At 36.4% G+C, this 22508-nt stretch overlaps 2 protein-coding genes across 6 annotated transcripts in view; one reads left to right on the plus strand and one right to left on the minus strand.

Moving 5' to 3' along the window:
- Positions 1–22508, plus strand: part of LOC150105499 (prostatic acid phosphatase-like) — a 381909-nt gene that overhangs the window by 264296 nt on the left and 95105 nt on the right. The gene's annotated exons all lie outside the window — the stretch shown is intronic.
- The window catches only part of LOC150105500 (natural resistance-associated macrophage protein 2-like), a 244546-nt gene continuing 223262 nt past the window's right edge, over positions 1225–22508 (minus strand). For 3 of the 4 annotated variants that reach the window (XM_090394214.1, XM_090394215.1, XM_090394212.1), the window contains one exon: positions 1225–1466. In XM_090394214.1, coding sequence (XP_090250340.1) covers positions 1317–1466 — 150 coding nt within the window. In that variant the 3' untranslated portion in view covers positions 1225–1316. The remainder of the gene's footprint in view (positions 1467–22508) is intronic. The other variant, XR_016548450.1, reaches the window with a different exon arrangement.

The following is a 22508-nucleotide window of genomic DNA, read 5'->3' on the forward strand; positions in this document are numbered from 1 at the left end:
TAGCTCCAATCTAGAAGAGCGGCAACATCACACTGGAATCTCACGACCACTATCCATAAATGCAATGACGAACTTGAGAGATTTATCCTAGAATCAAAAGGAATAGTTTGGATCCATCACACATGAACAATAATTTAAGTTACAACCTGCCAGACTCTCTCAGTGCAGTGATTCAGTTCTGGCGCTCTCAAGTCAGTGGTCACTCACTTATGCCTCACGCTAGACCTGCCATGCGGACACCAGTTCAAATTTGACTGCTGCTATTTGCTATTTCCAATTTGTTTATATGAGAAGTCGGTGTTCCGACGAAACCAGTCGTGTTTTATTCAAGTTTTTATTATACCTTTCTCGGAGTTTTTAGTCAGTATATTAATTTTAAAATGTCTACAAGCCGAGTGAATAGAAGCTATAATATATATATATTTATATGCGAAATGATTTTTATGAGATTGTTTTATCTACAACTAATAAAAAATAAAGCTATGAATGATATGACCTACAGTAGCATGTGCAACATTTTAGTTTCTCCTCCCTCCTTTACACCTATCCTCTGCTTTTTTTTTTCAGTTATGCACCAACTTTTCCAGAGGAACCTTGAACAACGTAAACTATATTCCAAATTTAGTTATAAACAGTTTTATGTGATCTGCAGTGATATAAAGAAATGACTACCCTCCTTAATTTCAATTCAGTTGCATTGAATGCCTTCAGAGAAACATTCAGCCTAATGCCTTTGCAAGGATGTTTCCCCCCTCCCTCCCTTCCTTCCTTCAGCAACATAAGAAACAATGATATTCTGTATTTGGTTGCTCAATGTACCCAACAGTGTCTCAAGATGAGAGGAGATAGTTTTTGCTAGTTTCAAAGTGCAGTTATTATTATACAGGTTTTACCATGTACTCCGAGGATATCACAAAAATTCCTGCATTAACCATTGTTCACATGACACCTACTAATTCATTGTCAGAGCATTCACAACTGCCTCTCACAATCCATTTGAGTCATTCACCACTACTTTGCCAAGACTGAAACAAGTTGGATGGTCAATGTTTTAGCTCATAATTGTGTATAAATATCATAGTGAAGAATTTATGGAGACACAACACACGTGTTAGAATAATTACTTTACTTAACATTAAGTATCAATCAACATTTCAACCTCTGTATTGAGGTCATCATCAGAACATACATATATACAATATACAAGCTACATGCCGCTGCACACTATACAAAAGAAAAATGAATCTAAATGTTTGTTAATCATTTATCCTAGCCTGACCTCTGGTGGAAAAATCTTCTTTGAATTTTCTTTTAAACTATGTTTTGGTGCAGTGTAGGGACTTAGTGTCTTTCCAGTCAATTCTGTTGTATGTTTGGAGTGCGTGGTCTGATAGGCCTATTTTTCCATAGTGGAGAAAACAATCCCATAATATAAAAGATTGGGTTGGGAACCTCATCGCTGTCACCTATTGAATAATATTTATTAATGTGTATGAACTCATTAACATTATTGATATCTCTTGTGACTGTGTTTAATTCACCCAATTTGTATTTAATTATAAATATTTCTTAAATTCAAAAAAATTGTTCTATCCTATTAAATTATCAAACCAATTTTTTTTTTTTTTTTAACTGAAAAATTAAAATATACTTCAGAATTACCATTAAAAAAAAAAAAAAAACATGTTTCCCCTACAAAAGGATATACATGATAAAGTATCCATATATGATTAAAAGCAACAAGAAACATTATTTCTTATTAACTAGTTTTTCCAATGTTTGTGAAATAACACAGAATTACATGTGAGTGTGTAAAGAATTGAGAAATAGGTTTGTGTGTGTGTTTGGAAGTTGGTTAAGCAAAGGAAAAAAAGAAAAGTGGAAATCCTTTTTTTGTTTTTGTGGTGCATTTTAATGAAAAGTATTTTTATACTTTTCATTAAAAATAAGATAACCCAGATGTGCCAAATTAATTAGATGCTTTTTAGTATCAAAAAAGCAACCTGATGAATGAATTTAAGTTAATGAATTTTCCTGAAAACAAATGTTACTTGTTCAAAATGCATTCAGTAGACAATCTGTAGTTACAAAAAATTCAGAATTTTTCATGTATGTGCTAACTTATGAAACTGGATGCATTGTAAATCTTCCTCCAGTGATCTGCAGTGAAAAGAAAATTCATACTGTGGTCATTTGAATAGTATATAACTGAGTTATAAAAAGATATACAGAAAAAAAAGATAACCTGTATTTCGTGCACAGACATGGCACTGGTATCTTGTGACCCAGATATTAAAATAAATGGTACTGAGTTCTGTAGTGAATATAGCTATAATTCTGAAAATCAGTAATCTAGGAGGCTAATGGAGTTTATAGAACTGTTGTGAACATTAAAAAAAAGTATGAGGGGAATTTCTTACTTATATATTTCCCAAATCAATGAATGAAGGGCATAAAACCAGGCTCCCCCACAAAAAAAATGAAATAAATAAAATAATAAATATATCTTCAAGGAGAATCATTTGACAAGTGCTAATTTTTGAAAAGAAATTGAAGCAAATCAATTTTATGTGTACTGCATAACATAAAATGAACTGAGCCAATTCATTACACCTAAACATGTTTAACATGTAATAAGTTTTGGTTTCGAGTCTAGTCGGTGACTAGAGGAAATTTTTCTAAGCCTTTTTTCGACCGGTTCCCGAATTAGTCGATCTCTGGCATGGGCAAGCGGGTTTTTCCTCCCAGAAACTCGGGTTTTTCATCCCGTAAACTCAAGAAAATCTACCGTAGAACCCACATTATTTCAGACATTAAATATATTGCGTTAGGGTTAGGGACCACAAGATGGCGGCACATTTGAGCCATCTCTCTTCACTGTGAACCACTTAATTAGTGATAGCCTTGGGCCATCTATCTCTGATTGGTACCAGTGGAGATTGAACTGCCCATTCAGTCTCCAAAAGTTAGATAGGGCTAAATGGCCTTGCCTACTCCCCATATACGGGAATAAAAAGGCGTTAGCTGATTTTTTTTTTTTTTTTTTCCTGAAGTTTTCTTAACATTATGTTTTCTATTTGTTTAATTATTATGAAAGTGTATGATTAGAACTTAATACCTTTTTCATGATGGTAATACTGTTATTTTTGACCACACGAACTATAGGAGAGAATAAATGACTATTATTTGGGTTTTTTTTTGGTCAAATTTATTTTAAAACAAAGTTATGCCAACTAGTTTCACCAACTGTGGCTGCTGGCTTCATCAGGGTAAAAGTATAAAAATAGAACACTTAAATGCTAAAAACTGTTAACACTAAAACCATAAAATAAACTGAATACAATTGTATTTTTTATAAAAGCAGAAGAATGCGTACATCACACACATAGTGCATGTATGATCTGCTAGTTGTTGTGTAGGAACAATTTGTAGTTGGTGGCAAAATTCAGTTCTGGCATGTTTTAAGATATAATAAGTCTTCCAGATCTCGGGCAGAATTAGTCCTTGGTTTCTATTAAGGTTTTGTTCTGAGCAGAGAACCGTTGTGGCTTCTTTTATAATTCGGGAGTGGAAGTCCTCCTCTAAGTAGAGCATTGAGCTATTATCCCATTCTATAATGTGATTAGTCCTAGCAAAATGAAAGGCTAACCCCGATTTGTCCTCTCTTTTATTATTGAGGTATTATTATGGAAAAAAAAAGGTATTATTAATACCTTTTTTTTGTCAATGTTTAAGTGATGTTTGCAGCAGATGTTAAATTTAAATAAACATATAATCTTTGTTTTATTGATATGAGGAACTCAAATTAAAACCTTATATCATAAATTATCCTTAAAGGTTGCCAGATCTCAATTCTTTATTTAGTTACCAGCATATATTGTGTGAAACGTGCCAGTGATCCAAACCAAAAAATAACTTGAATTTTAAATTATTTAATCATGATACCTATACAAAACATGCTGGATTTCATAGACATTTGACAAGCTGTATGAAAGATAGCTGCATAAATTAGAGTAAATAAAGGATGAACATAAGCTGGTGACTGACCAACAGACATCAGAAGTCATATGTAGGAGTAAAACCTCCAAGTAAACGAGTAAGAAAAGATGGATTGATGATATTAATGATAGTTTTGAGAAGAGATTTTGTTGTTTGCTGATTATGCACAATCAGGCAGGATGGTAAGGGATAACTTTCGAATGGTGGGCTCTTCAGGAAAATTTCAACAGATTTATAGTATGAGAAAAACGGGAAAACATGCCTAGTTTAATGTCAAATGTAAGGTTTTACATTTTGAAATGAAGAGATTACAGATGTATGTTTTACTGATGGGTCTTTTGAAATGGATTAGATGATAGTGGACAGGAAGTTGAAAATCAGGAGGATATTGCAAAAGTGTTAAAGAAAGTCTCATAAGCATTGATATGATCTCATTTGAACAATACTATGTGCACATGTGGTCACCTGGGTTTTAGTGGACTGATAGTAGCAACACTTGTGGAATTATTAAGGCACATTAAGCATTATTATTATACAGACACCTCCATGGAGTTCAAAGACTCATCGTGGGAAACTCTAACTATTCACAACAATCTATCATATCCTCTCCTTGAACCCATTAACAGAAAAAGTGCTCACAACTGACACTGGCAACCCATTCCATTCAACAATCCTCTACCAAGTGCTGAAACGTATCCCCTGCATCAATCAAAACATTTAAGTAACTTAAATATTTCTATCATAATTCTCTCTTTTTTTTTGCCGATCAATCAACTTCTGCAATCCACACACCTCAATCTATCCTCAGAGAGAAAATTCCACAAACCACCCACTACCTTGGTTGCTCGCATCTGGATCTTCTCCACCACTTCCTCATCCCCAAGAAAAACTCCTTATATCAACTTGTGTGATATAATGAAAATCACATGGCTATTGTGCTCATAAGATTACAATAGCCATGTAATCTTATGAGCTACCTTAGCAGTATGCTCTATATTTTTAACTCTGTCTACTACAATCCCTAAATCCATAGCACCTTCCATTTCATGGAGTACAGTTCCATCAATGTGGTACACAGCTTGTAACTGATTTATCCCAAAATGCATAAATTTACATTTCTCCACATTAAACTGACACCTGTTATCTTTTGTCCATATTGACAGCTTTTTTACATCATCCTGCAAGCTCTCCACATCATCTTGATTAACTTTTACTCTACCTAAATTTGAATCATCAGCAAACAACTAAATATTTCCTTTCAGATTATTTCCTATATCATGCAGTACACCACTAATCACCTGGATTCTGCTCCACCATATACTACGTTTTCATATATGGCCAGAAGCTGCTTTGTTATCCACTTAATCAGTGTCATATCCATCTCCATTTGTTCTAATTAGGGATACATCCTCTGTCTGCCTATTTACCAAATTCCATGTGGTACTGGATAAATATGCAAAGAGGAAGGCTTGATACAGGCATAAGTTGGGACAGGATATCATGGCTTATAGAGTGACAGTTGAGTTAAGGAAATGACTACACAATGATTCTACTGGATTTTGCAAAGGCATCTGACAGAATACCACATGAAAAGAGTTAAAGTTTAGAGGGCATATTGCTAAGGTAGCCCATAAGATTACTTGTCTATTGAAGAACACATTAACATATAGAGATGTGGAAGTTGTTATTCCTCTTTATAAGGCCTTGATACAACCACATCTGGTCCCCAGGGTTTTTTTTTTAGGGATGAGGAAGCAGTGGAGAAGATTCAGAGGCGAGCGACTAAGATGATGAGTGGCCCTGTGGAATGTTCTCTATGAAGATAGATTGAGGGTATATGGATTGCAGAAGTTGGTTGATAGGAGAAAAAAAAAAGGGGGATATGATAGAAACATTTAAGGTTGCTTAAAGGGTTTTATAGGATTGATGCAGGAGAAATATTTCAGCACTTGGTTAGAGGGACCAGAACAAGGGGTCATACCTGGAAGTTGAATAAAGGTTTGGTTAGAACTAGAACTTGGTTAGAACTTGGAGAGTTGGGAATGAGTGGAATGGATATCTGTTAATGGGTTTAAGGAGAGGTATGATAGCTTGTGTGGATAGATACGATCTCCTGCATTGAGTCGTCAGATTCCATGGAGGTGTCCATATAATAAGAATCATTCTTACTTGAGGATTGTTTTAGACCAGTTATTGCCTAGATGATGGTGGTGGTGATATTGGCCAATGGATACAAGCTCTTCCAGCAAGACATGGTCTCATGTTCCAATGCTCAAAATGTGGGTCACCTTGGCCTACTAAATCTCCTAATTTGAATTCCATTGAATACTGTGGGATAATGTGGAATGAAGCATCCACCAGTTGATGGCATTATCTGCTCAGTCACTGACCTCCGGAGCTTTATTCTATCTAGTTAGCCAAGAATATAGTTTTCTGTTAAGAAGAGTTATATGTGAGCTTTCAGCAATGTATGGCATAAAAATGTGGAAGAGAGAAATGTTAGTGAGGTGTGGGAGGTGGGCAAGGGGGTGGGGATGTTAAAAAAGCAGTATGATACTGTATATCCAGAGTGAGAAGGATAAATCATGTAGGAGTTAGATGGATGAATAGCATCATTAAGCATGAGTTGCAGAAAAAGAAAAAAAATTGTGTGGGGGAGGGTATAAAGAAAACAGTGATCAGCCTGCCCATGAGCAGTATAAGGCACAGGCAAAAGGGTAATCTGTGTAGTAAGGAAGGCCAAAGATAATTTTGAGAGAAAAATAGTCAATTAGGCCAAAAGTGTTCTTTCACACCATGTGGCAAGTAAAAAGAGGAAAGACTATGGAAGGATGATTTTAAAAAGTGCTGATGGTGGCGAGATCACAAAAGCACACCAAATAATTGAGTTACTGAGTGATCATTCTGCAAGGGTGTACCATCTAGATCAAGATAGTGCTATTGCAATGCTGAATGTGACACTGACCGACAGGAGAATAGAATTTGAAGAGCTGCAGGTGCTTAGACTATTGCAGAACTCAATGTGAACAGGGCAATGAGATTAGATGGTACAGTATATAAGCCTGTGTATTACATGAATGTGCGAGGGAATTATCATCTCCACTGACCAAGCTGTTTAATTTAAGCTCAGTTATTGGGAAAGTGCTAATGGAATGAAAGAGGCAAAATAGCTTCACTGCATAAAAGTGGCTCCAAGATAGAAGTAGCAAGGTGTAGGACAATCAGTATCTTAAGAGTGGTGGTTAAGTGGCAGTATTGGAGAAATTGATAAAAGACAATTCAGGACTGGATGGATAGAATGATACTTTATAAGTGACCATATGGTTTTGTGAAAGGTACATCTTGCCTTAGTCATTTGCTTACTTTTCATAATAAAGTGGCAATGGATAATGGAAATGACTACTCGGTGATACTGCTAGACTTTGCAAAAGCATTTGACAGGTTATGCACAGATCTTTATTGCATAAATTGAATCAAACTGGGATGGATATGAATTTGGTGATTTGGATTAGAGGACGGCTGATGGACAGATATTATTATTATTATTCAGGCCTCCATGGAGTCAAAAGACTCATCGTGGGAGGTCCTTCCTAAGAAACACAAAGTCTATCATACCACTCCTTGAACTCATTGACCGTTCTAACCACTCCCTTAGGCAATGCATTCCATGGTTCAACCACCCTCCATGCAAAGAAACCACTCCTCACCCTCTTTCTCACAGTTTCCTTTCGTAACTTCCAGGGATGGCCTCTTGTCATCACTCCTTCCTGCTGTTCAACCAAGCGAAAGAACTCCCCAGTGTCAACCCTGTAACCAGCTCTCAACAGTTTAAAAGTCTTAATCATATCATCTCTCCTTCTTCTATCCACCAAACTCTGCAGTCCACATTCCCTCAGCCGATCCTCATAACTATCATTGTACAGTCCTAAAACCATCTTTGTTATCTGCCTTTGTACCCTTTCCACAGTTAATTTATCCCTTTCAAATCCTGGGGAGCAAATCTGAGAACAGTAGTCTAGTCCAAGTGTGGTCTGATCAGGGTCTTATACAACGGAATGATAACTGTTTTATCTCTGCAGGTCAGTGTCCTTCTCATTATTGCAGCAATCCTCTGTGTTACCTTTGCAATATGTCCCCTAAATTTCAGGGTTTCTATCAATCATCAACCCCAGATCTCTTGTCTCCTCTATCTCCTCCAGTATAACTCCTCCCATAGAGTATGCAGTATCCCATCGATGTTTCCCAAACCTCAAGACCTTACATTTTTCCGCATTAAACCGACATCCCCATTCATTTTCCCATCTATCTAGCTTATTCAAATCCTCTTGCAGGGCTGCCACATCTGCACTATTACTAATAATGCTTCCCAGCTTCGCATCATCTGCAAACAACTGAATATCCCCATGCAATCCACTGACAATGTCATTGATATAAAGGTTAAACAATATAGGTCCCAGTACTGAGCCCTGTGGGACCCCACTTGTAACCCTCTGCTTCCTTGAAACTGCCCCACCATACACAATTCTCTGATACCTATTGGACAGCCAATCCTGAATCCAGTTGAACAATCTGACATCCAGACCCATGTGCTGAAACTTAAATATCAGCTTATCATGTGGCACCCTGTCGAATGCCTTTGCTAAGTCTAAGAAAATGGCAGTATATATATGCCTTTCCCTCATCTAATGCTCTTGTAACTTTATCATAAAAGGCTAGCATATTGCTAAAACAAGAGTGCCTTCAACATGCATTCACAAATCCATGTTGACTCTTACAGATAACATTACCCTCATCTGCCGAATGCTCTATACGGTCTTTCGCTACTTTCTCCAAGATCTTACTAACTACTGATGACACACAAACTGGTCTATAATTAGACACTTCCAGTCTGCTACCACCCTTATGCGATGGTACTGTCTTACCTTCCTTCCATTCCATTCCATGGGCACCTTTCCAGCAGCCAGACTTTCATTGAAAAGCCAGGTCAAAGGCACTATCAGTTCCCTGGCACATTCTCTCAAAACTTGTGGTGAAATACCATCCAGTCCCACAGCTTTACTGACATCCAGAGTACTCAGTATTTGAAACACACTCTCCTCCTGTACCTCTAAACTTTGAACCTGCCCTATCCCTCTAGGACTCCTCTGATTCCTCCAGGATGAAATACTCCAATAAAGTGTTCATTGAACAATTCTACTATGTCCTCTGCATCAGTCACTCTATTCCCATTTTTATCCCACAATATCATTCTTCCACAGTCATTTCTCCTCCTACTGGCCACATATCTAAAAAATTGCCTAGGATTTTCTTTGGATCTTGGGGCTAATCTCCTCTCATATTCCAGTTTCGTCTTCCTTACCATACTAGTCACTCTTCTGGCCTGTGTCTTAAACTCTTCATGCATCTTCTTTTCTCCTGTCTCCTTATATCTCTTCCACAGCCTCTTTTTGCATGTAATTCCTGTTTAATATTGTTTGTCATCCACTTTACTCCAAATTGTGTCCTCTTGTTCACTCATAGTATACAACTTACCATTGCTGCTAACAAATATTCTTTCATAATTTCCCATGCACTAATGATATCTAATGATATCCCGGACTTCCCGTTCCTCCCTCCATGAAACTTCCCCACGTTGACATCTAAGACTATTATAATCACCTGCCTTATAATTCCACATACATTCCTGTCTCTTTGATACTCCTGCATGTCTATTCATTTTCCAAATCAAAACCATATGGTCACTCTCTCCAACTGGTGGGAGAGATGTCATTTCAGTTATCAACTCTTCTGATGCTATAACCAAATCCAAAACTCTTGAACCTCTTGTTCCCTCTATTACATGTTGCCAGACATTTGTCCCTCAAGAATTCTAGAAATTCCATTCCCTTATTGCTACATGCATCTTCCTCTCCCCAGTTTATAATACTGTAGTTAAAATCTCCCATAACAATCATTCTTCTTGCACTTGCCAAACTCAACTGTCTAAACATTTCCTGGTCCCCACCCCCTGTACTGCTGAGTCTGTAGCAACACCCCACTAAATATCCTGTCTTGCCAACCTCTACCTCACACCACATGCTTTCAAAATCATTAGTGTCACTGCCTTCTAAAGTCTCCACTCTTAGAGGACATAGGTCGTCACTTATCATAAGCAGTACTCTACCACCACCACGCTTTCCCTTCCTATCCTGCCAAAAAATGCTGTACCCAGCGACTTCTATTCCTGTTATTATATCTTCTTCTGTCAACCACGTCTCAGTGATCCCAATAATTTTTGGCCAGGCTGATTCTATCTGCGCCACCAATTCCTCTCCCTTATTCCGGATACTTCTGGCATTAGTATATAGCATATAAATGCCATTGTTTCTATACCCAGCATTATCTCCTCTAGACTCCACTCAGCTCAGTGTTACCTGATGTCATCGTCCCCTTCTCCCAAGAGGCCACCCCTGCTATCATCCTCCCTGGGACACACTGACTTTTTCAGAACATCAATCTCTCCAGATGCCTACGTCCTTTCTCGTTCAAATGTAAGTGGTCTCTTGCATACAATTCCTCTCTGTCCTCAAGTGCACTCCAAGCATCCACATATTCCAGTCCTCTCTTGTCGCACATTCTAGCTATTATGTCATTCAATATTACCACTTTTCTGCTCAGTTCGTCATTATCATACCTAGGCAACACACACACACACACACTATCTTTCCTCTCTGTGTCTTCTTTCGTATAACCTCAAGCAAGAATCTCATATCTCTCGCTGCCCTATTTACACCACCACTCAAGTCATTTATTCACGCCATCACAATCATCTCATCCACCCTTTCACCTCTCTTAACTGCCAAAGCCACCCTTTCTATCGTTCCTCCTGGCAAACACTCCTCACGCATCCTACCTTGAACACCACGGATCATCGAGTCCCCATACATTATACCTCTTACCATTCCCTCTCTCCTATTGTTTCCATTTTCTTCTCTTCTAGCACTCCCATACCTCTCTCTCATTCCACTGTCTCCTCTTCTAGCACTGCCATACCTCTCTCTCATTCTGTCTCCCCTACTGTTTCCATTCTCTCCTCCTCTAGCACTTCCATGCCTCTCTCTCATTCCATCTCTCCTACTGTTTCCATTCTCTCCTCTTCTAGCATTCCCATACCTCTCTCTCAATCCGTCTCTCCTACTGTTTCCATTCTCTCCTCTTCTAGCACTTCCATACCTCTTTCTCCTGTTTCCATTCTCTCCATTTCCAATTCCATTCTCTCTTCTTTTATCATTCACAAATTTCTCTCCTCTCCTATTATTCCAAAAACTCTCTATCTCCCCTACTCCGATTTGCCTTGCATTTATCTCTTCCATTCTTCTACTCTCATCTTTCATACTTATCATACTTCTCCCAAGACATTCCACCTCCTCTTTCACCCTCTGCAAGTCAGTCACTCTAAATCGAAATTCACTCTCCCAAACAAAACCATCTAAACTTTCACAGTCACTCACGCCTTCTACACACTATCAACTATTATTTTCTCATTCACATTTTTTTCTTCATTCTCTCCTAATATCAAATTCTATCCTAATATCAAAGAGTAATTTAGGGAGGAGCTGAATCCAAGAGGCAGGTGATTAAATGTATACCACAGAGGCTCAGTACTTGGTCTTTTGTTATTTAATTTGCACATCAATGATATACAAAATAATTTGATGGGAAACATTCAGTTGTTTTACTGATGACAAATGACAATATGGTACACAAGTTGTGTACCATATTGATGAAAATGAATTGCAGGAACGTGATTAGGCCACAGACTTGGGTGTGCATGTGTGTGGGGGGGGGGGGGGGAATTGTGGATAGGGAGTTGAAGTTTAGCAGGTATATTGCAAAGGTAGCCAAAACAGCACATCAGATTATGTGGTACAGCAATCCCTCAATTAATGCATTCTTTAAAACAGACTTGTTTTTTATAAAAGAATTAGGGTATGTCTGAGGGCCTAGTTAAAGGAAAACCTTGCAGCTGAAATACAATAAAACATATTGTCGGCCTGGTTGGCTGAGTGGATAGCGTATTCACTTTCCAGCCAAAAGGCTGTGGGTTCGAATCTCACCATGGGCATGGATGTTTGTGATTGTCTGTGAAAATACGAATAGTGGTAGATGGCGTTGGTGTAGTTGCAGTCAGTTGGTGATTGAATGATGGAGACGGAGTTGTAGAGCAAGTGCCTTCCCTTGATTAGTCCTTGGACTTCCTGGAGGTATTAAATAATAATAATAATATTCAGAATATAAATTTATTATTCTACTTCTTAAAGTATTGAGCTAACGTAGTTTGGCAGGCATTCCGTTTCTTTTTTTTTTTTTTTTTCATATAACTGACGATATGGCCCCATTGCCTCTTCTACTCTTCTGTAAATTTTACTGCTTCTCTCTTCACCAGGGTCAGCCTCCAAGTATTGCTGCTTAAATACTTGGGTTGCACGAGAAATATTTTCAATTTGTTTCTGTGAAATCTCTTTGGGCTTATCGTTGATTAAATTTTCTTCATATTCTTCAGGATCTTCCTGCTGTGTATCTAAATTTAGCAGGTCGGAATCACTCAATCTCTCAGAATGAGATTTAACTTAGATTCATTTGAAAAGCCTCTAAAATCATTTGCACAATGTGGAAGAATGTGCTTCCAAATGGCTCACATATTGCTAGAAGTAATTTCCTTTGATTTTGCAACTTTAGAACTAGGCTGAGATTTATCTGATTTGACCAGAAAAGTCTTGGAAGGCATTCGCTTCAAAAAAAAAAAAGGTTGGTTTCATTGACATTAAATATTTGTTGGACACAATAGCCTCTTTTTCTTCTCTGGATGATTTGCAGCCACCTCCTTATCTGCAGTTGCAGATTAGCCTGTGATTAGAACATTATGTAGGCTATTTCTCTTTTTGAAATGCTCAAACCACCCAACACTAGAGTGGAATTCTTCTTTTCCATCATTGATAGCCCTTTTTTTCAAGGTTGCAAAGAGACTTAATGCTTTTGATTTAATGAGATCAGTGCTTAGTATGATCCATTTTTGGTTACAATCTTCGATTCATGTAGAAAGAAGTCTCTCTAATTCAATCATTATATGTACTTTGATTTCAAATGCATGCATGATGAACTTGAAGCAGCCTTACCTTTTGCTTGGTATTCAGCAGCTTTACTTAAAATTGCTGTTGTAGTTGATTCACCCATTTTTGTGTTCTTGTCATATCTTTGCTCTGGACTCACTTTGTTCATTTTTTTTTTATTATTTCAAGTTTTCTTCCAATGAGATTACTTTTTGAATAATTTTCAAAAACTTACACTTTTTTGCTTGCTAATTCTTTTATTCATGATGAAAGGTTTGGAAAATACTTTAAAATAAAAAAAAAAAGAAGTAAAGAAAACAATTATAAAGAAGGCACAAGATATGATCACCAAAATGTTATGTAATTAGCAGAAAACAAATTTCGGCAGTAAATTTGGAACATAGTGTACATGGAAATAGTGTAGTATATCATTAAAAAATAACTTGGTAAAATGTTTTAAATCTGTAACTAAATTATTTCATCCTGGCGAGTAATTTTTTAAAATAGTTAGCCATAAAAAATGTATAGACAGAAAATTTTTAAAATCTGTAACATTTATTTTTAAGATATATGTGCACACTAATCGAATTTGGGTAAAGAAAAAAATGACACACTAATCAAAAATGCATTAATCGGGGGTGCATTAATCAAGGGATTGCTGTATTTGAAGAACACACTAGCAAGTAGAGATAGGGATGTAATTGTAACCCTTTGTAAGGCTTGAATAAGGCCATATCTGGTCTACTACATGCAGATCTGGTTACCTGGATTTATTGGGGATGAAGTGGTGGAGAGGATCCAGAGGCCAAATGTGGCAGGTCTGTACAATACTTCCTAACAGAACAGATCGAAGTCTGTGGGCTTCAAAAACTAGCTGACAGGCAGAAAAGAGGGACAAGATATAAGCCATTAAAGCGATTTTATAGGATTGACATTCATTAAAGAAGTTTTTTTTTTAAAGTACACTGCAAGAAGGAAGAGAACAAGGGATGACTCATGGAAAATATGTAAGAGTATGGTTAATAAGGGTGTTTGGACTAGATTTTTTACTTGGATAGTGGGTGAACAGGTGGAATGCATTGCCATAGGTGGTTGCAAATGCTCTGTTAGTGAATGAGTATGATAGGTATTGTGTGAATAATGGGTTTAACCATGATGAGTGTTCTGACTCCATAGAGATACCCATATAATAATAACTCTTTTTATAGTATTTGAAAAAAGTGGCACAAGCAGCAGTGAATTATTGTGGTTGTTAGACTTGCAAAAATGTACCATAAATCAAAGCAAATTCTATTCTAATAGGCAAATCATGAGTTTTCTTCCATTATCACTGTTGTACTTGAAAGAAGACAGTTCACAAAAGTGATTCAGGAGCTGACATTGTTCCAGGACAGAGCAGGAATTTCTGTCAAGACCAGTTTACCATTGTTCACACACCTAACAGAAAGTCATAAGACATAGGAAAAGCTAAAGAAATGCATGAATCAAAATACTGAGATAGTAAATGAAGATAAATTAATGATTTGGGTAGTCTTTCTGACTGGACATCCTGAGCATAATTAAAATTCAAAAAAGAATTTCCTCTTTGCTCAATAAGAAAAAAGAAAGATACAATGGCAGCATGAATCCAGTGGAAATAATAGTAGTATGAAAAACAGAATGTCATGAATAAGTTCAGTTTCTGTGGATCACCTAGTAGTAATGAAACTACTAGTAATGTGTGTGGTGATAAATATGTAATGCAAATGAAGAAGCATTAATACTCTCCAACAAGGACTAGCAGGCCTTGTTTGCCAAGTGGATAGTATGTCTCCTTCCCAACAAATGGTTTGTGGGTTTAAACTGCATTGTGGAATGGATGTTTGTTTCTTTAGCAAACAATTTTTTTTTTTATCACCCAGTGTGAGGCCAGTACTGTTTTTTTTTTAATGTCTGAAGTGGCTTGAAAAGTATGTTTGGTCTAGCAGAGTTTCTAGATTATCTAGCCTTCACTTTTGCATACTAATATACTACATCAGATTCACAAACATTAATGAGCGAGATTCACATTTAAAACTGATCAAGGGAAAAGTTGTCTGTCTGTATTTTAGCAACTGCAATTCAAAGCAAAAAGTTTCCAACAGTTACCTCTGATTGCTTACAGGCTTGATGAGGGAAACTCTTAAGTAATTTCATGGGGGGGGGGGGATCTGGTTAATCACTTTCCAATAATTCTGAGTGGAGATAGCATGACGACTTTCACATTCTCAACTTTACACACACATGCCATAGTGCCCCCCCCCTTATCCATGGTCAACCCTAGTCCGAAAATATTAAATGGAAAATTCCAGAAATAAACAAAAATTGCGCCCCATTCTGAGTAATGTGATGAAATCTCATGCCGTTGCACCTGGGATGTATTAATCCCTTTGTCCACCATATCCACACTGTACCATATATGCTACCCACCAGTTAGTCACTTAGTAGCCATCCAAAAATATTAAATGAAAAATTCCAGAAATAAACAATTCATAGGTTTTGAATTGCATGCCATTCTGAGTAGTTCTCGGTTATCAGATCAACTGTCACAGTATCGCAGTGCTCATGTTCAAGTAACCCTTATTTTACTTAATAGCTGCAAAGTGCAAGAATAGCAATGCTGGCAATTGAGATATGTGCCAAAGAGAAGCCATAAAATGCTTCCTTTTAAGTGAAAAGGTAAACATTCTCAACTTCATAAAATAAATAAGTCATAAAAAAAATCATATATTGAGGTTGCTAAGATTCCATTCACATTCAGATATGTTTTATCACAGTATGTTGCTATAATTGTTCTATTTTATTATTAGTTACTGTTGTTAATCTCTTACTAAACCCAATTTATAAATTAAATTATCATAGTTATGCTATGTATAGAAAAAAAAACATAGTGTGTGTATATATATATATATATATATATATATATATATATATATATATATATAGGTTCTGGTGCTGACTGTGGTTTTAGATATCTGCAGGGTGTCTTGGAAACATATCCCCCCCCCATGAATAACGGGGGGGGGACTACTGTATATATCAATATGAGTGGCATCGTGTGCCCATTTCGGTTGGGTGTGCTATCATGTGGCTTATGCTACCCGCACTGCAAATTTCACATTAATTTGACTATATGATTGCATTTTTACTGATGTATGCAAGTTTTACGAGTGCACAGCACATTAGTGCTGATATTAATTGGTCAAATGCAATTAAATGTAGGACAACTTTGAATAATTCTTTAAATTATCAATTAATTGTAACTAAATCTGTGTACAGTGGGGGACAATGTGTTTGTTTAAGATATATTAGAAAACCATAAGGGAGAATGCTCTATTTGATTGGTATATTTGATTTACTCAAAGGTGTAAATATGCAAACCATCATTTATAAGCCATGAGAGAATGGGAAATGTGATGGAAAGAATAAGTGTGAGTAGAAATACTTTAATGGCAAACGAATTAATATATTTGTGATATGTGTCCTATAAGTTTCTGGGTAGAGTGAATATCAATAATAAACAGCCACTATACACATTTAGAAGTTCAGTTAAAAACTATAGAGAGAGGCTAATCCAATGAACTAATAATATTGATCAGGCGATTCATTTAGGCCTGGCAAGAATACATGTGGTTTGATGAAGCAGCAAATCATCTCGTAAAATTTGTTGTATATGTTATGTATATTTCTATGGTTTATGTATATTTTGATGCATTTTCTAAGAATTTTCTTTTGTTTACTGAGACTCAGTGTACATTTTACGCAATAGAATACATAATATCTGATTATCATCAGAATTAACCACATTTGGGAATCCAACATTCATTAGTTTTATTTTTATTATTCTTTTTGATTTGGTATCAGCAGCTCTTCTGTCTTATTAATAATAATATTTTGTTGTAGATCAACAAATTTTCAGTTCCAAAAAATATGCATAGCAGCTGTTTCTAATACAGTCACTGTATACAGAAAGTGCTCAATTTATTATTATTATTACATAACACCTACAGGGAGTCCAAAGACTCATCGAGGGAGGGTAACTCTACAGCTCTCGGTCTGCACCACTCCACCAACTGCAACTACCTTCATCATCTACACCAACGGCATCTACTGCCCACTACCCACCACCAGTATTTTCACAGACAAACCTCCATTCCCATGGGATTCAAACCTGCAGCCTTTTGGCTGGAGAGCAGATACACTAACCACTCAGCCAACTAAGCTGGCAATGCTTGGGAAAAATTCCTCTAGTCGGTGGCTAGAATCGATCTCACAATCGATCTTTCTTCAGGTGGTTTAGCACTGAGGAATGTAAATACCACTTCCAGTGAGCTGCACAGGCTCTGAAATGAAAAATCTTATGAAACGCAAAATGAATATATATATATATATATATATATATATATATATAAAACTTGAAATCAGTTTGAATTGGATTTGTATTGAATATCATCCAGACACTTAAATGTTAATTTTAGAAATAAAATTCTACTGGAAGTAGAATTTTAGAAATAACAGTTTGAATTATGGAAGAAGTTCCTTGAAATACAGTCAAATAATTTTAAATGACTGTCTAAAAGAGGATCATGCTCACTGAGCACATTTAAAAATTCTATATAATTTCCTCAATTAGCTGAACCTTCAAACTTATCATGACCTCTCAAAGGAAGCTCTTGCTTAGCCAAATAGCATACGGCATCAATACTCTTTTTAAAAATGTATACATATATATATTTTTTTTACCTGTTCATTATGATGGGTAACTTCAATTTTTCTTTGTTTGCCAATGAGAGTGTCTTCCAAATATCTTAATATTTAAAATTGAGTGAACATATGATTGGGAGCACTCATGTTTTTGCACTACTGCTGTTAAATGATTAAGGTTGGAATATCCATGCTTATTCCAAACACTTTTTTTCTCTCTGAAGAATAATAAACAAGATCAACAACGAAAATAAAAGTCTTCACTGCACTTCAACATCCAGTAATCTATTCTTACTGCATTGTATTATGAAATAGAGAAGTGTCTCATGTACTCAGTTTTTGCATCTTTGTGCTTGCTCAGTAAATTTGGAAGAGGAGGACAAGGCTCCTTCGACTAGTCATGCAATCTGCAAAAGTTCTGGCAAAAAACAGGACATTCATTAGATCGTCAACATTGTTTCCCATTGTAAAAGTGGGCAAAAGGTTATAAATGTATGGAAAATTATTTATTAAAAACTTTTCTATATTATATATAGAAATTTGCCTACCATGTCAATTCACACTTCAAGCACGTAAAACAGATGCAACTCAGAAAACAAAAACAGCAACTTATGACAAATGACAATGTTCAGTTGGATTGGTTGACACAATAACCAATCAACAGCACTGATTTCTAGCTAGAGGTTGTAGTTTTGAAGAAAACAGAATGAGGATAGCTGTTCCAAAAAACAGATGGAACAAGAGAAAACGATTCAGTATACATCTAGAACTGTACAGTAAATGTACATGTTAACCATACAAATATTTCTTTCAAGTTTAAAGGAAAGTGGAATAAGTTAGTTCACCAGAGCATAGTCCATAAAAGTAACTATAGAAGAGCCATCATAAAGCAAAAACAGAAATGTCTGAAAAAGTGATTGAAGAATCTGAGAGAAAATTCATTAAAACTTCTGTATAGTATAAAGCATTTAGAGGTTTAGATGTACCACTCAAAATATGAGACCAGTATTCCAAGGTGTGGTATGTGTTTGTGTGTTGGTGGGGGAGGGTACTGTTAGCAGTTGTACAATTGAGAAGTAGTGTCTTTCATGGAGAAGGACATATCAGGTTTTTTTTTTTTTTTTTGGAGAATGAGGAAGGTATGAATGTAATATGTTTGTGCCAGGATTTACTATTTATCTGATCTTCAAAACAACAGTCCTTCAATTAACCATCCCTTGTACACTAGTGGCCAAAATTGTGGAAACCTTTTGGAAAAAGTGTATTTCTGAGGTTTGATGGCTCATAACCCACTTTTTTTTGGAATAATACCATAAAATTATATATCAATGGAAAGATAATTTAACCAAGAATGTAATGCAACAACTTTTATGAAGGATTTTTTTATTAGAACAGCAGTTATAAAGAAGAAAAGTGAAACACAGAAAAAATGTGATATACAAAAATTCTCACAATGTGAGTTAATATTTAGTTGGGTAACCTTTAGCATTAATTATGGCCTTACAACCCCTTCCCATGGAGTGAACCAAGTTTTTTTTAGTTCTGCAGCTGTTATAATGTGAAACCAAGATTGAATTATTGCTTCTATTAATTGGGATTTATTGGTGGGTTGCTTCTGACTAACAAGTTTCTTTAGTCGGCTCCATAGATTTTCGATTGGGTTAAGGTCTGGGCTATTCCCAGGCCATTCCAGCAGTAGAATATGATTATCTTGAAACCACTTTTTGCACACAGCAGCAATGTGACATGGAGCTGAATACTGTTGAAATATAAATGCTTCATTATCTTGGAAAGGATCACATGAAGAAGACTTCAGTTTGGGCTCAAGTATTTCATTTATGTATTTTTGGGCATTTATATTCCCATTAATCATACAAATTCTGCCCACACCTTTTGATGCGATACAACACCAGATCATGACACTAAGTGGGTGTTTCACGGTAGGTGAAATGCAATCAGGATACAAATCTTCTCCAATTCTTCTCCTTACGTATTTTATGCCATCACTACCACAAACAGGGAGATTTTGGTCTCATCACTCCAGATAGCACTGTCCAGTTAACATGGATTTTAGCCCAGTTTAATCTTTTCAACCTTTGTTTGCAAGATAAAAATGGCTTTTTTCATGGAATTCTAGCATTTAGACCAAATTCCTGCAGTCAGCGCCGAACAGTCCTTGCACTTAACTTCACATTGTATTGCGCCATTTCATCTTGTATACACCCAGATGATTTTCTTCTGTCACATAGGCACAGTCTCTCAATTCTTCTATCATCACTTGCTGTTGTGGACCTTTTCCTGCCTTTACCAGTCTGGTTTTGTTGTGAATGAGTCTCCTTATACCTCTTCAAAAATTTAGAAATGCCACCTTTGGTTAAGTTTCCACCAATTTTTCTTCTAATTTTTTCATAACTGTAGCCTTATTCACTTAATAGTTCTATTTTACATCGCTTTCTGGGTGACCAGTCAACTCTTTGCACCATTTCTTTAATTTTATTACGTTTTACAAGCTCATTAAATGAAAGAACGCAAAAAAAAAAAAAAAAAAAAAAAAACCAACTTGATAGCAATCACATGACACACTGACAAATGTCCTCCTCTCAGCTCCAATACATGACATCAATAGCTGAATCCTATTGTGACCTTATTGGCTCATTTCCAAAACAAGATGACACCTGATTGGCTCTCTAAACACTCATGCTTATTGGCTACATTCAAATGAAGGAAAGCTACCTCATATCAACCTAAGCAAGTTGTGCTTCTTTTTTCTGGTACAATTATTTGGCTATAACTTTTCATAGAATACAGATGATTGAACAAACTTTGTTGCATTACATTCTTCATTAAATTATCTTTCCATTGATATATAATTTTATGGTATTACACCAAAAAAAAAAGTGGTGTTATGAGCCATCAAACCTCAAAAATACACTTTTTCCAAAAGGTTTCCACAGTTTTGGCCACTAGTGTATCTCAATTGACTTCTTGTACAGCACCACGTAACTTCTCCTTCGCTTATCCGTATTATTATACATATTATGGATTACCAGGGTTGACATAATATCAAAGGTAATTAAAATGAAGATTTTTCTTGCTAGAAACGAGGCACAAAGAATGTTTTGTTAGCATTGACATTCATTAGGTTGTCTTCATCCCATAGCATGTTAAGGAAACAAGGAAATCAAAGTGTGCAGCATATACGAGGATATTGTAGCTTGGAATGGCCACATATTTGTGACACACAGAAGAAGAAAAGTGGAATGTACTATCCTCAACAAAGCTATGGATTTATGGTTAGTAAGAGAAGGTTATTTATATATATAATAAGGGGAGAGAGCTTATATTCCAGCATTGGTGGGGAAGTCTAGAAGAAGCCATCTTCTTTGACCAGAAATGGAAACAAAGGATGGAAGGCATACTATAAGATCATAGTTTGGTAAGCAAGCCTGTCTGCTAGACCTTACTTGTCCTGGAAATATCAAGCACAACCATGTAGCCTTCTCTAAACCTTTATACAATCCGTGATGACTACATCTGCTGTGCATCAAGGGTATCCAGAAATCACATTGCTGGTCACTAAATAGCTGGTAGGTCTCCAGTAGGTAAAGAAGTTGGCTGTTGATTTTGTCTATAAATTTGCACTGGACTGTAGTGAAGACAACAGAATGACATTTACCCCTCTTTTTTTGGATGTGCTGCAGAGTAGATGATAGATGAATATGGAAGATTGTAAAAATGATATAGGAAAGGATGTTTATTCTTTGGCACTCCAGCACAGATTTTGGGCTTAGTTAAAGGATAACTACTGTACCACCAAACTTGTTCATATATAAGGCTGTAAACCAGGATGCATGGAGTGACACATTCTTGATTTTTTTAGGAATTTTCTGTGATCACCTATGCAGAAGTTAGAGAAGAATAATACCAAATGGTTAGCTCTGTGATTGAATGATGCCATTGTCTACATGAGAGAGAAAAGTTGAAGCATGCAAGGACAGATGTTGCACCCCCACTGGCTAAGATGAATGAAGAGAAGGCTCAACTGCCATTTCAGCAGGAGACAAGCATATGAAGGCCATATGCAGAAATTGATGCCCCCCCCCCCCCCCACTCAGCTTGCACTGCAGCTCATGTCACAATGCAAGTTTTTTTTTTTCAAGACACCTATGATATTGTTGATTTTTTATTTATTTACTTTATTTTATTGAACTACCTTGGCACATTTGTTGGAGAAGAATTTGATGATGGTTGGTGATTTCAAGTGAAAAGGATGGAAGGGCCTTCATTTCTGTTAGAACTATTCCTGTTATTCAGTCAAACAGATGTTTGGATCAGGAGAAAACAGCAATCCCCTCTTTGACCAGAGAGTAATGAGAATACAGGTCAAAGAGGTCATTTGCATTTGACACCAATGTTTGGGTGTCATTGAGACATACTGGTTTGTTGAAGGAGATCCCATAATAAATAGACAGAGGTTGCAATCTGTCGTACCAAGACAGCAGCTGACATTGACAGTATATTTCAAAGAACTAGGTTAAGACAAAGTAATGATATTGGAAGGATTGTGATAAGTATCTACTATGATGGGAAGATCAATTTGTATTGGATTATTGTTAACTAAAAGCAAACAGCTAAGCATATCATTCAGCTTAATCAGTGAAACTGGAGAAGGAAAGCCAATATGGACTGTGGATACTG

The sequence above is a fragment of the Typopeltis vanoorti genome, chromosome 6 (genome assembly GCF_054136105.1).
Source record: "Typopeltis vanoorti isolate ZY-2024b chromosome 6, IOZ_Tvanoo_1.0, whole genome shotgun sequence".
In the NCBI taxonomy this organism is placed as follows: domain Eukaryota; kingdom Metazoa; phylum Arthropoda; class Arachnida; order Uropygi; family Thelyphonidae; genus Typopeltis; species Typopeltis vanoorti.